This window comes from Argiope bruennichi, chromosome X1, assembly GCF_947563725.1.
Source record: "Argiope bruennichi chromosome X1, qqArgBrue1.1, whole genome shotgun sequence".
Classification (NCBI taxonomy): Eukaryota; Metazoa; Arthropoda; class Arachnida; order Araneae; family Araneidae; genus Argiope; species Argiope bruennichi.
Window position 1 is genome coordinate 59,557,057 of NC_079162.1, and position 16,463 is coordinate 59,573,519.

Sequence of the window (16,463 nt, forward strand, 5' to 3'; positions counted from 1 at the left end):
CAACAGATATAGAAATTCTTGAAATGATTACAAAAAAGTAATAGCAAATAAAAATAAGTAATTTATTTTTGAATGAGTTCACAAATCATCAAGAAATGATGTCAATACCTTTCAAGAAAATATAAGTATATTTCTTTGAACTCTTCATAAATACTTTAAAATGTGGGGGAAAATCGCCTTTACAATGTTTTTACAAAATTTCATAATATTAGAGTTCAGAAGACCATATCAAGCCCGCTATGCCGCTCGCAAATGAAACAAATAAAATAAATGCTCAGGATGCCTAATGGGTGATGAAAATCCAGAATGGCAATAGAATTTACTCATGAATTGACGTCACACTTTCACAGAACAATTTCATGAGGAACAGATGAGTAATGAGTCATCACGTGTGCTTCATTTGGATACGACAATGAATTCCGTTCTTATCTCTCTCCAGTCCGAAATGGAGAGAAGTGAAGCGTATTGGATATTTTTTGCAGAATATTTGATTTTTGAAGCATTGCGAGGCAAGGCAGATTGTCAAAAAACGAAAACGTTTCTTGTAGAGTAAAAAGCTCAATATTTCGTACGAATTTGTCAAATGTTGGACCACAAATCGTTTTAGCTGAATACCTTGAAATCTCTATGTCGATTTCAGCTACAATTGTTAAATTGAAAAATCATCTGCAGAAGGGGGTCGAAAATAAGAAAGCAATTGAAAGCCACTTCTCTTTGTTCTTGAATCTGACGTTGTGGAATGGTACAATATTATTCGCACCAAGAATATAACCATTAGTGGGCCTCTGATCAAAGTAAAAGACCTTTAACTTGCCGAAAAGCATAATTTGATAAACTTCTCTGCATTCAATAGCTGGAATAACCATTTTTAGAAAAGATACCATAGTCCAAAAAAAAGTATGCGGAGAATAGGCGCATGTAAATGAAAATGTAGTTAAAGATAGGGAAGAAAAGTAATTCATCCTGATTAAAGAGTTTTCACCATCCAACATTTACAATACAGATGGATTGCTTTATGATTAAAACTGACCAAATACTTTTCTCTGAAATGAAAAATGCTTTGGAGGAAGAAAAGCAAAATGTGGTTTACGGCTTTGTTTGCAGTTAATGTTGACGAAACTGACAAGTCATTTGTGATAAGACCGGTAGTAAAGTCATGATGTTTTAAAAATTTAAAGACATTACTGACAAAATAAGCAGAAAAAAAAAATCTGGATGACTTTTCTCCTATTTACAAATTTTTTGACGTTATTAGCTAAGCTTATGAATTTACAAAAAAATTAAGATTCTTTTTTACATTGGTCAATGTCTTGTACATCCATAAATTTGCCAATTTAAAAAACGTCAAAATCGTGTTTCCCTTTCAATTTGTAAAAGAGCATTTCAGCCACTAGACCTTGGCATCATTCGTTCTGTAAAATTTATTAAAGAAAGTTGCTTATGAGAAAAATTATAGCATCACTGGAAGAAAATAGGGAGAAAAGATGTAAAGTTAATGTTTTGAATGTTCTATATTTTGTGAGACAATCTTGGGACCTAGTTTCTAAAAATACAATTGAAAAATGCTTTCACAAAACGGGACTTCCATGGCAATAAGTAGAAAGAGATGAAGTCATCTTTCTATTTGAGACTTTAGGAGAAGTCATATGGAAAGAAGTTCTTTCTAGGATAGATTTTAATGATTATGTCATGTGATGACGAACTGTCTATCTGTGCAACTGAAATCAATGAAATTGTTCATTTGTCGGAGCCAATAAATAGCAATTCTGATTCAAAAATCCATTATAAAAATAAACTTACTTTTTCTGAGGCCTTAAATGGTTTGGAAACTGTGAAAACATACCTAATGTAGCAGGATATAAATAACGCAGTATTTTTTTCTCTCCATAAAATCGAAAAAGAACTTTTTCAAGTCAGAAGTTAAGTTAATTGCCAACGATTACACAGTATATACTTCAGAATTTCAAATTTAGTGAGTAATTATTCGATGTATTTTTAGCTGCTCAATAAAAAGCATATAATTTCTAATTATGGATATTTTTGTGTCATTTCATATTAGTTCTGTTTCATAAAGAAAGTGCAGATTTTTTTTATTTTGAACTCCGATATTATGAATAACACCCTATTTAATGAATAAAATATTCTGTTCCAATAAATTCAATCAATCGGGGTCTGACAGTATAAGCACAGTGATAAAGACTGATGCATCTACTTTGGTGATCTAAAAAGGTATATTACTACTGTTAAATCCTTTCAAATAGTTCCCAATCTTTATTTCTACTTATATCTCTATACCAATACCTTTATTACTAGGCATCTGCATTTCATTTAGATTATCCCTCCAGACAATGAAATTTTTATTAATAATTGTAACCACCTTTGGCAACCAGTCGATTCACCAAAATTAATTTTCCATGAAAACTTCAGTTAAATTTTTTTTTTTATTATGTTTTAACAGTTTGCACAGAAAAATATTTTTAAACTTCAAATTTTAATAGACATATAACTCATGCTATTTTAAAGGCCTTACACCATTACTTCTATTCATTGTGCTTTGCATTTCCCCAAATTTCTGTCATTATCTTTATGCCTACAATTACATTACAAGAAAGAATAATAGTATTTAAAAATGAGCTCAGTTTAAAATTGTATAGCCGTTGCCAGATTCGAAAATTTAAACTTAATTTAAAGTACAATAAAGTTTGAAATGTTTTATTAAAATCATATCTTAAACTGAAACCTATTCAACAAGGAAAAGTAAGCCAAATCTCCATGATCATCAACAATGGAAGAAAATCCAGGATGAAATAGTAGCAGTAAAAATAAAAACGATTTGATGAAAACAATGAAATGCTTAGTTGTAAAATGTGCTTAAAATATTTTTTTATTTCATTGAAAAAAACTATGAAGTTAAAAATTGGCAGAACTAAAAAAACCTTTTTAAAAAAATTAAAAGATGTTAAAATAATATTTATGCTACGACATTGTAAAAATTTATAAAGAAAAAACGTCAAGTAAACATTTCGAAAAAATCACCTCAAGGTGTACATTTTCACCTTCCATAGCGCGCGCGCGCACGCGCACGCGCACACACACACACACACACACACACACACACACACACACACACACACACACACACACACACACACACACACACAATCTGTTATCATTACAGATGATGAAAGCTGTAGTTAGCTTAAGAGTTAAACAAGTAGAATCAGCTTAACATTTGTTGAATTTTTAGTTTATTTCAACTTTTTTTAAAAAAAAATTATAGAATTATTTTCATGTCCTAACAAAATAAATAAAGTACTGAAATAAATTCACCTTAACCTCTGACGAAAAATAACAATTACTCACTGTACTAATCAGTTATTGAAATAGTAGACAGTTTCAATATTATCTGGAAATTAGTTGTTTGTACTGAATTTTATAAATTAGGTTCAAATCAAAATAGTCATAATATCTAACACAGCATTAAGACTAATGTAATATTTGCTGTTAATGTTTGCATAAGGTAAGTATTTCTTTCTAGAAGTTCTGTATTCATAAATGCATTACTTTAAGAATAAGTTCTTGGTACTCCTCTTGCACTCTAACTCGGTAGACTTCTTGATTTGACTTTTTCATACAAACTTGGGGCATTTGTTTTAATCAAGAAATTAAAAGCAATTTTTTTAGCTTTAATTTAATTGAGCAAAACAAGGCTATTATAATTCAGAACAATTTGTGAAATTAGTGTTGCTATTCCTGCTTTGAAATTATATTATTCTTAAGAAAACTCCATGCCTACTCGGGCACTGCAAAATCTCTCCCATAAAAAAAGGATAGTTTCGGATTTCTATGTCTCTAAACACTCAATTATTGTTTCTCGCAAATTATCTACAGGGTCCTAGATCCCTTTAGCTAATTAACCACAGCTGTTCACCTAAGTAAGGGGGAAGAATCATGTTTATATCTCACAAACATTACAAGGACATTCAGTTTATTTAATTCAATTCAGTTATCCATTCAATATTTATTCAGTTCATCTCTGCTTCATTTGTTGCTCACCAAATGTTTGCTTTATATATAATGAAAGTCTCATGTTGCTAAAGAGATAAAAACCAATTAATCGGCACTACATTTGTACATCACTATTTTGAGATTCAAATAATCACTTGTGATTATTTAAGCTTCAAACACTACATACACATGCAATACATTTCAGAATAATTTTTTGGGGAAATTTTAATTAAATCTTAGTTACTTTAAATTTAAATAGAATGTTAAGAATTTGTTATTAACAACTTCCGAAAGATTTATTGCAAAAACGTATCTAGCAGTACCACAGTGATACGACATATATTAATCATAGGATTGCTAGATAATAAAAGCACTGGGACAGTGGAGGTTCATTTGAAATTAAATATATACTAGCCGCCTTTGGCGACCAGCCAGTTCGCCAATCTTAATACTCGTTAAAATTTTAATAATTAAATATTTTATGTAAATCCTATTTTAATAGCTTCTTCATCAAAATGTTTTAAAGCGTCAAATTTTGATAGTCATATAAGTCATTCATAATATTATAAAGGCCTTCAGCCATAACGTAATATGTATTTCTCTAATTTTCTGTTAGCTCCCATAGAATTTATGCTTTAAATTAAAGTGGAAATGGTTAAATTACAATTAATATAAGAAAATTTTTTACTGAAACGAAGCATTTTTTAATATGAGTACTGAAAACAGAGTCACTAAGTATTTAAACCTTATGGGCACTAAAGAATATCTTTCTTAATTTATGTAATATCTCAAGAAGTTTTCTACAAAATTTTCTAAGATTCATCATGAACAAATCAATTAATTAACAATGTTTAGTTAGTCGGTGTTAGTCAACACAAAAAAATATTTTCATACATCCGTGCATTTCCTTTCCTACGAATATTGTAATGAACTTTTTCTCCATTTATTTCCTCCAATGAAATCAATATTTCAAATCTACGCATTTTATTAAGTTACAATATTATGATTTTTTGTGAAAATAAAAGAAATCTCGTAGATAAAAATGAGATTTATATCCATCTACCGACCAATCAGGAATTATCCATTTCAGACCGTTGCTTTCATGCACTTCATTTTTGAACAATTCAAGCGATTTTCACAGGTTGTATTTACAAGTTATTTCATTGCAAATGAATTTCAAAAGATGGATACACAACAAAATAAAAGAAGAAAAAATTCTAGAATACATATTTTTTAAACTTCAACAGAGTTTAAAACACGTAACTGAAAAATAAGGTTTTTGTTTCATTACAATTATAAAAATAAATGCAACAAAATTTAAAATGTTGATTTAAAATAAAATAAATTATAGATGTTAATGAATCTGAAAGGGTTTTGCCAGTTTTTAAAGGGGGAGAAGGGGGCGTGCTTTATTTAAAGGTTCTTATACTCTGGTCATAACAGTTGGATGGCAGAAAAGTGGTTTAAAATAACATCACATAGTAAAAACGTTGTGCAATATCAGAGATATCAAAGCTTGGTTAATAGATATAAAATATATGTAAGGAAAAAAAATAGAAAAATAAAGAGAATCATGAATTTTTACATTATAGAATTAATAGATAAGGAACGGGTCAGAGAATCATTTTGGTGTGGTAAAGCAGCAAATTATTGATGGTCTAGTCACAGATGACTCATTAGGGTCTCCTGAAGTTAAAATCTTCTTAGAATTTGCAACTTTATTTTTTATCAAAAAAAGGGAAAAAATTAGCAATCACAAACAACTTTTAATAAAACCAAAAACTAATATTTTCAGGAATTATCAATTTTTTGAGCATGATAAAATTTTTAATTACAATTGCCTTGTAGTAACTCGAAGGAAAGTAAATTAATTCATTTGAAATATGTATTTTAATTCAGCGTATTTTTGTACGTTTTACTTCAATATATTTCATTAAGTATGTGAAATTAAATCGTCTTCACTGTTGCTACAATTATTTCAACCAAAATTGTTTTTCCCTTGTTGATATCAAGATATGATCCAAGTTATTTTTTTAATGTTGAGTATGTTTAAGCAGTTTGCTTTTATTAAAAGTTTTATTACACCTTAAATAAGATTCAACTGCAGAATTAAGCATTGGTGGAAAATTTTTAAAGTTCATCCATTTTTAAAAACCACTATTAATGCCTTAAAAGGTGCATTAGAATTAATTTTCTTATTGGATACAGTTTTCAATGGCATCTCATCAAGAGCAAACTTTCATCCATAATATAAAATAACTTTAATAAAAAAAACTCTCTTGCATTTTATTAATTAACAGTTGTTTTTATATTATATATTTTACTTTTTGGTCATTATTATTAGATACATTAAGAAGTTCACCTTTAAATCTTCCATGAAGGGATATAACTTTAGTAAAATAGACTTGAAGATCAAAAATAGAAGAGTATAATTTACAGAGATTATTTCTTTACAGTATAGCAAATAATAAAAAGCAAGGCTTAAAATACTTTTTTCACAGACTATTGCCGATATATATTCTGCAAGAAGGACAGCGGTTTCAAGAGTGATAAATTAACCTTTTGGAACTCAAACTTATAAGTTTGAACCAAGATTAAAAGAAATATTCAGAACATCCTTTCGAAATTCATTTGTGTCTTGTTGAATGTATGCTCCTTTAAGCAAGGGAAAATATGCTCCTTTCCAAAGCAGGACAATCTGCTTGGCACATGTTCTATGTAACCCATCTTGTAACATAAATTTTCCCCGAAAAAAACTGCTTTCGTCAGATGTAACACTTCTCATTGTGACACAGATTGAACATCTTTTAATATTAAAGTTACCAACATTTTACTGATTGATTTGACCGTAGAATTTCTATTAACAATACATACAAATTGGAAGACTACTTTCACATAGAGAAACATGAACCTTCTTACACAAGACACAAATACTAACAATAAAACTGAACTGATTCTTGTGAAATGTGTTTTTAAACTCTATACAAACATTTTCATTTAAGACTTCTATAATGATAGAAAATAATTGCCAAATTACACTTATTTTTATCACTTTACAAATTATTTCTGATGAAATATTTTTAACAATATTCAATTTAAAAAAAAAATCTTTTGTAAAAATTAAACAGATTTTCTTCAAAACTGTATGTGTTATATTTATTATTGTTAGAAATTGTATTATTGTTATTGTTGTTCTAGAAGGTATTTAAAAATATTTATATACTTCCGTTTTTCTGCAGCTACATTGTACATACAAAACAGAGTCGCCTACTGTAGTCTGTGTATTTTCTGTAGGCGGTTCAAGGTCTCATTTTCTACCTCGTTATTGGTTGTCTGGTACCAGTAACGCGGTAGAAAATGTCACCTTGAGCCGCCTACAGAAAATACACAGACTATAGGTAGAACATTTATAATGGTATTCATTCATTTTAATATTTAAAGAATGCATGTAAATCAGTTCTCATTGTTCCATAACATTAAGTTATAACAAGTGCAAACAGTTAGAAATTGTATCAAACTTTAATCGAGGCCGTGCGCGAAAAAGACAAGAGCGCTACCTAGAGGAGGCCATAAACATGAGAAATTTAGCTGCTGTGACGTCACAGCGTAAAGCCTTCGTTTGAGTGCTTGCGATTGGAATGCGCGCGTGATTTAAAGAAATACATATCGAAATTCCGGTGTATTCTTGGATTAACTCATTCTAAAGTAAGTTTTTTAAATTTATGTTAGTTCCATACAAAAATATAATCTAGTTATATTTTAGAGTTAACTTTGATTGCAATATTTTTAGATATAAAGTTGTTCTTGTATTTACTCACGTGGTGACAAGTCTAATTTGATGCTTTAATTGTTGATTATATTATCTCTACATTATCGTTTATTTAATTATGTAATTTAAGCATTTCTTAGGTTCTTCTAAAGCTTAGAAATTTCAATAGCTTCTTTTAAATGTAAGCATTTCATAATGGTTAGAAATTAATGTTACGTTCCGAGATCGGCTAAGCCTAAAGTACGGAAAAAATCAACTCGCTTGTGCGGGCCGAGCAAAACGAAATTGTTCGGCTGAAAATTAACGGACTTTTTCTCTTTTTGTAAAGTATACATAATTTTTTAAATTCAATTGTGGACAAAAGAAAATAATAGGTTTTCGGACGAAATCGCAAGAAAATTATTCAGAAACGCAGTTATTTTTTAAACATACAGAATGACGAATTTTAATTTGAAATAGTTTAATGAAATATTTCCTATATTATTTTTATTACAGGCAATAATTTAAATTTGTCGAGATCCTTGAACTTAATGCTAATTTAGCTTTTTTAATTTTAGTTAGCTTTAATCTTACATTTTTTGTAGAACCTGTGCCCCATTATTAAGAATGACCAGCTTAGAGCTAAAAATTTGAAAAGAAAACTGTCAACTTTTTCTTAGTAGGATAAACTTTAGGATATTAATCTTTTAGCAAACGAAGGAAATAGACCTACTGGGGAACCCACCTTCGCTTAATATTTCTGAAAAGGGGTAGTGCATCTAGAAACAGTACCCCCTGGGTGATGTGGAAAGCTGTTTCTAACAATTTAATTAGAAATTTATGTAAATAAAATTAAATAATTTATCGTTTTTGTATATTTTTTCTAAAACACTGGATTATCCAACATCAGAATTTCCTGCTTTGAATTAATCTTTTTAAAATTGATTTTTTAATGAAATATAAGTTTTTTGCATATGCTATTTTATGAATATGAAAAAAAAAAATGTTTTTCGGTTTCTGGTACTTTTTCTCTAAACAATGGGTGATCTTCTATCAAAATTCATTTCTTGCAATTGAAATTTGTGTCAAAGCCTCTTTAAAAGTTTTTTTTATTTTACTTGAACTATTTTTTTCAAATATCTATTTTAATTAATCGTCGATGTAAAAAATTCATTCAGTAATAAGTAAATGCCAAAAACTTTGTACTTCTGTTGTGTTTCTGTAAATGCGATTTGATTTGAAAGGAAACTTATGGATTTAAAGATACAAATCCCCTATTCATTTCAAAGGTCTTCTTAATCCGCAAGAAAATAAATGCTTAATTAAAGAGGTTTTATGAATTCTTAGTTTTTACTGGCTATTCATTCCGAGGTTAGTTTGAATCCGTAAAAAAAGATAGAAAAATTTCTATCGAAAGACGTAATAGTTAGTTTCTGCATAGGAATAGCGTTTCCTAAATCACCAACAGAGCTAAGCAGAGGCTTTCGACTGTGACGTCACGAATTCAACCTTTCGGCCTCCTGCATAGCTACTTCTGTTTATCTTTTTCGCGCACGGCCTCGCTTTAATGCAGTTATTTATTTTCAAATTTAATACTGTTTTAATGCAAGAATTTAATTGCACAGTTGCATTTATTCATTCCCTTTTTCAAAGCAATATCAATTCAATATTTTCATTCATCTTCAAATTTTGTTGATCATAAATAAATGCTTCTATAATGATTTTCCATTTTTTAAAATACCATAATAATTTTCCATTTTATTAAATATATTTTCTTTCTTTCAGATGCATAACTTTTTTCAATAGTCTTTATTTTACTATGTAATTTATATCACTTGTGTTCATCGCACCCCTTCGCAAATCACAAAACTTCTTACCGTTAGAAAGTAATTTTTATATATATTTCAAATGTATATTATTATACATTCAAAAAATATATATATATATTTTTTTTTCTATTTTAGCTTGAAAAAGAAAGTTGTTTTTCAGTCTGATCCACAGGAAAAAGACAAAGATGAATTAAGATATGTAAAAAACATTAAACAAAGCTTGTATTAAAATATAATAAAATAAAAAATATTAAACAGTCAAAAAAATCTTAAAAATAACTACTTTTTATCAAGATACTTTAAATAAAACACGTTTACACAAAAAAAGTATAAAAATAATTAAAAACCCTTTTACCAGTGTTCACTCTACACAGTGATAAATAAATAATTATTTTTAAAAGTTTTCAAAATGGCCTTCACTTAAGCATTAAATGCTTGGCAAAAATCTATATAAGTGTAAGCAGTAGTTAAAATAACATTTATAAATAAATATTTGTCTCACTTCATAAATTAGACAAAAATAAATTTTAAAAATTTATGCAAGGATTTTTTTCTTATTTTATTGCATTTTAATAAAAATATTATTAAGTTAATACACACTTTTTTAATATTTCATCAACCAAGTACCCTTTTAAACCCCTTTTTGCAAAATAATCACAATTATTAACCGTTAAGGATCGCTGTAAACATGAACGATTCCTTACCTTTAATAAGAGTAATTGTTTTTGCATGGGAATTAAATTTGCTGTGAAATAATCAAATATTCAAATCACAGCTGAAATTTACAGTTTATGTCATAAATCAATCCCCAAACTGCGAATTCTTATAAAAAACTTTATTTCCTTCCTCGTGAGTTCATTCCTCAAAGTGAAGGGACCACCCAAGTTCAGCGATAACCACAAAATGACCTTAACAAGCAGCTGACCCATCTTGTTAATTACAGTTAAGGGGGAAAGCACTGGTGACTTTCTACATCGGAGCCAGTTTTAAAGCAGTTTGCAGAAAGAAACTTTCTACATCCCAGCCGATTTTCGACAGATGCATTGGAGCGACTTTCTACATTCCTGCTGGTTGAAAAGTTAACCTGTTTTCCCTTTAACATTCCACACTCACTCTTTTATAAATACTAGACTACTGGAGGGATAAAAGTGGTGAACTGCTGGATTATACATGTTATTAAATCTTTTAAAATTAAAAATTAGATCTTTAGCTCACTGCTTTACTTTTAGAACATTTAAACTGAATTTTTAAATTAACTTCAATATTTTTGAGAATTATGATGAAATTTAAACAACTACAATTTTATCGATTTTTCTTTTAAACAAACATTTTTTAAGGAATTTTTTCCCCTCAAAAATAAAAGCATTTTCACTATTTGAATAATGCTGCTGAATAAATTATTATTTTGTGTGTGTGTGCGGTGATTACAGAAGCAGTACATTTAACCACTAGCATTAAAAGCTTTATAAATACTGAATTAAAAAAAAGAAAAAACCTTAACTCTGCCTCACAGTGGTCCACTACATGGAACACTTAAATTTGCTTGCATTTCAAATCACTAAATTTGATTATAAATGGAAAATAATAAAATAAGGTGGTCCAAAACTAGAATGCTGCATTGATCATAATATAATTCAGGATGCCAAGATGGAAAGAGAACATCTGTATCTGTTTTTCTCCCCTTTTGAGGAAAATGAATGCTATTCAAGGAATATTGTGGGGATCAAAATGTTTGGAAAAGTATGACTCTTACTCTGGAGTTCTGAAATTTTTCTTTTACCTTTAGTTCTGATCACCTTTACTTAGAGCAGCACGAATTTGTTTCTTCTGATTTTAAATTTTGTTACTGTTTATTTAATATAATTGCATAAATATTAATTAAATATAATTATAATTTATTTTTTAATGTGAGATAATTGTAATTAATTTTTTATTGTAAATTTACTGTACTGGAAATAGAATAAACAAAATCCCTTTTTTGAGGAGGGAGGTGTAGAATAGCAGATTTCCTTGTCATGCACTGTAAGTCATGCTAAATCTGCTAAACAAGTATAAATTTTTTCATTCACATGCAAAATGTTTCATTTATTTTTGCCTTTCACTGTACAACTCATTTAATCTAACTTTTCAAAGCTCTAGTGGTGCATCACAGTGTTCCAGATGATGGAGCATCTACAGGATCTAAACAGGGAGTGCAATTTTTATGAAATTTTGTTTGCATACTCCATCAGGCTTATAGAAATTGCCTGCAACTTTCAGTTTAAACTTTAAAAGGTTTAATTAATTTTGCTTATTTGTTTTGGAGGTAACAGACAACTGACAATTCAACCTAATTTCACCTTGAGTGAAATATTGAAGTCTTAAATTATTTATTAATCAATTGTGTTAGTTTCAATCTTGCATATTGTATTGTGTTATTACCTCTTTTGATTAAGTTTTACATATAATATGGAAATAGATTATTTTATTAAATTTATTTCTAAATGCAGATTTTATTTATTTATTATTTTTTTAAATACAATAGTTATAACATGTAATTCTGGCTGAAATAGTCATAAGATAAAGGTGATCGTTTTATTACAACCAAAAATATATCCCCAAGGTTTTTTTTTTTTTTTTAGTTCCACGTCTTGCAAGAAATAAATATACATATGAGAAGGGGTGGGGCAAGCATGAATCACATTTTTAATTCATTAGATTTTAAGGGAACAAATGAGATATTTCATACACATTTGCAAATCTTTTGAAACCCAATTTCTCATTGTAACACAAAAAATTTTGATATATATTTCTTCCAATATTTTAAGTATTATCTTCTTTCAAGAACTAACTGCATGTTAAGTATTTTTTCAGAAGATTATTGAAAGATTTCAGATATTTTATCATATTAGAAAAGGAAAAACTATAACTTACATGTCTTTTACCTCGCACTTTTCCAGCTTTCTGGGATGTATGCCTCTCAACCATAAGGTCGAAGAAATCCGAGTTATCAACTAACATACTGTCACATGATCCAGGTGCCAAACGATAGTTCTATTGATATAGAAAATTCAAATCAGTCACACTTATCTACACTGCTGGTATATAAAAATTTATTGAAAAACCATATTTTAAATATCACTGATCTATATTAATAAACTGATTAACATAGATTTAATTCACGACAAAAACCTAGATGAAAATAAGAAATTTGCATGAACTTCTAAAGTGTAGACTCAAAGTTGGTTTTAAAATTTGCTTGGATTAATTTTTTGTAATTCAGAAATATATAAAACATAAATTAAATTGCTTAATTTCTGTTATTGAAATTAATTGTATCTTTTCACATTCAGCTTTACTGACAGTGATCCAAGTAAATGTATAAAAATATGACAGAATATCAAAGATGAAATAAACTAAAAACAATTTATATTAATTAAATTTAAAAAATTCAACAAAAAATTGTGCTGTAAAATGTTGCATTATATTACATTATATAATTCCATCATTATCATCATGACAAAATGAAATTTTCCCAGTTATTGAATATTTTTTTAAATAAGAAAGTTATTTTTAACATACTTCATAATGCCTTAACACATTTTTTTTTCAATTACCATTAGTATTAATGTATTTTAAGGCATATAACAATATATATTTTGCTACAGCAGGCAAGTCATATTTTATAATTGCAATTGATATCAATAATTAGCAAAGCAAACTTTCATGTCTTCTTTGCAATTTTTTTCATAATAGAGAAATGTGACAACATAATCATTGCAAATGCCTTTCAAGTAGTGGAAAAAACTTTCATAAACATTTTAAAAGTAGAGTCTATTAAGTTATAATTTGACACATTGTCTCTAAGAAAAGAGATTAAATTATTTAAAGACAGCAAGACAATACTAGGAACTTGAAAAATAACCAGACGGGTTCAGCTAAAAATCTCACTACTTCATTCAATGCCTCTAAGGAGCTTCCATTGGTATTTATGTATTACCACATGCTATAGGTAAATTTTTAGCTTAGCCATAAACCACTAACTTTAGACTTAATTACATTTAACTGTTGAACATATTAAATAGAATAACATGACAATCCTTGATGATTTATTTGATCATTATTCACTATTTGCAATAAACATGACAACTTAGGTGATAAAATGATGACATGCAATTAAAACAAAAATATAATCATTCTTTTTTGCTTAAAAGGTTTCTTTTTTCAGTTATCTTTGTTTTTAATTGAAAAGTTGCATGTGCCTTGAAGTTCATTCCTTCGTGTCAGAACAATTAAATATGCAAGATTATTTAAAATAGATGCCTTAATTACAAATAGCTATAACTTCCTTGAAAACAAAGATAGACTGCAAAAATTTGAACACTATACAGAAAAAAGTTTCATGTTTTGTTGAGTAGGCAATAATTGCTCTATGCATTTTAACTTGATCAGAAAAACAGAAACCAAACAGTTGTTTATGCTATACCATACTGTAAACGTTAGTAGCCATTGCATTCTCTATGTGCATCATCAATAACTTCATTATTGTTGTTACTGATTTATGACATGTACACCAATAACTTAACTTTTGATAATGTAAATCTCCCCTCCTTTTTATCTTTCTACTCTCTTTTCAATTATCAATATCATTACTGTTATATAAAATTTTCCTTATCACTTTTGTATTCAATCTTCATAATGTAATATTAATATTGCATATATTAAAATTTTTTCTTTTCTTCTTTCCTTTTAAATATTGTAATGTTCGAAGGTTACAAACCATCGAGTTTGCACACTCTGTCTACCTTCATACATATCATTTATTTAACTGTATCAAGTTAAAACTCCATCCATAACAAAATACAGTTAAAAATAGAATTTACAGATTAATATGCAACTTCCTATGATAATTAGAATTCATTATAATAATGAAATAGATTTTTTAAAACTATTTTTTAAGAAAGATTAACCATTTAGCATCAATTGACTAGAAAACTACAGCCCTAGTAAAAAAAAAAAAAAAAAAGTTTGAAAAATTCAACTGAAAAAAAGGGACAAATGGTTATGTTTTCCCAAGAAACAATAATAATTGACATGTTAAATAATGACATATGAATATAAAGTTGATTACCGATTGTAAAGACCTGCCCAATAATTTTAAACAACAGAATTAAAATTTTATCCAAAAAATATTTATGGTTGAAACATTTTAAAAGTAAGAATAACTTTCCCAGGTATCAATGGGATGAAATCTGATCTCAAAATTTTAATCAAATTCAAATAATAAATTTTATAATTAATTTAAAATTGAATTTTGAAATACATTTTACATAAACATTTTTCTAGAATAATTAATATATTAATAAGTTAATTGAAATTCCAAAATACATTAGATATTTATCTTATTACTAGATTTATTATTTTAAACTGGAAAAAAATGTTTGAAAATGAACGTCCAAAATAAAAATTTTTATCTAGTGTATACATTAACTATTTTAGCCATCTTAACTCAACAGAATTTCATGATGGCATTTGATAACATACAGAGATTGTTGTTGATGGCACATTCAAAATAAACATTCATAGCACTATAAAGTATGAAAATTCCAAAGCTTCAAATAATCAAAGAACACATTAGGTTAGGTAGGCATGTTTCTATTTCAAATTAATCTGATTTGATTTTGAAAAGAAAGTGATTTCACATCATATTTACTCCTTTATGTTTCATTCATGAGCACTTTAAGATTTCAATATTAGAAGCAAGTTACCCAACCCATTCAACAAATATAATTGAATTCAAATGAAATATCATTAATTGTAAAGGAAGGATTCAGACTAGAATCAAAACTAGTAAACTTAAGAGAAAATAAAATAAGAAACATCTTAATCATACAACACAAATAAAATAATCTAAGAGTATTATTTAGCTAATATTTTGAGAGTTTTTGATTATTTGGCATGATTTGATAGATACTGGCAAAAAAAAAAAAAAAAAATGTACCATTTTCTTTCGTTTTCCCATGAAAAATATGTTGGCTAACAGTCAAGCACTTTAGTCATTGAATGTTTATGGAAGCATGTCTTAAATATAATACTGTTTAACAAGTAAAACAACAGTATTATCAAAATTTTCATGAAATATTTTTATACTTTCGTTTTATAACACCAAGCCCCAAATAAATATTTTATCAAGATATAAATGTCAATTAGAAGCTGTGAACATTCAATAAAAAAAAAAAGGCAAGAAAGCTAGCTAATGTTTCAAACTCACCTTCACAGGAAGAACATCCGGAACAAGCATTTTAGTAATACCAGATGAAGAAGATTCTGGATTGACAGATGAGCCGCCTTCGGCCATTTTTATACAATTCCGATAATTAAACTGAAAAAAAAGAGAAGACATAGAAAAATACTGCGCATTTCCAATAGTTCTTAATGAATAAGTAGTTTTTTAAAAGCATGAGACATAAAAATCGATTCTTAAGTACTTTCTTTTAATAATTATTACCTGATTAATAGGTATCAAGCAGTGTTTACATTGGGTAACGTTAACTGGAGGACGTATTGGAGGATCAAGTTAGGTTTCAATTAGTGCCTGTAGACGGCGCAAGCAGTCTACAGCCACCTATAGGCGCTAACAAGAACTATCCGGATTCCAGGATTAGCTGCAATAGGGGTTATAAGATTTGGCAAATAAGCATATTTGTGGCGAGTTATGCCAATCTTTTTCATTCCTATTACGCGATTTTGTTTTTTATTTTATTTTGCCAAAACTTTGAATCATCAAACTGTTTTGTTTCTGATACGTTAATCCTTTTATTAATAAATAAGGTCTGCTTTCTTCATATATCCGACCGACAGTCGTCCACACTCAACCTTATGTATTCCAAAAATGTGCT

The 16,463-nt window shown here is 28.2% G+C and overlaps 1 protein-coding gene across 1 annotated transcript in view; it reads right to left on the bottom strand.

Moving 5' to 3' along the window:
- LOC129959030 (uncharacterized) overlaps positions 1 to 16,153 on the bottom strand; it is a 31,890-nt gene extending 15,737 nt beyond the window's left edge. The window contains exons 1-3 of the mRNA XM_056071802.1: positions 16,073 to 16,153; positions 15,836 to 15,946; positions 12,499 to 12,618 (exon numbers count right to left, since the gene is read on the bottom strand). Of these exons, the coding sequence (XP_055927777.1) occupies positions 12,499 to 12,618; positions 15,836 to 15,922 (207 nt within the window). The 5' untranslated portion in view covers positions 15,923 to 15,946; positions 16,073 to 16,153. The remainder of the gene's footprint in view (positions 1 to 12,498; positions 12,619 to 15,835; positions 15,947 to 16,072) is intronic.
- Between the last annotated feature and the right edge of the window lie 310 nt (positions 16,154 to 16,463).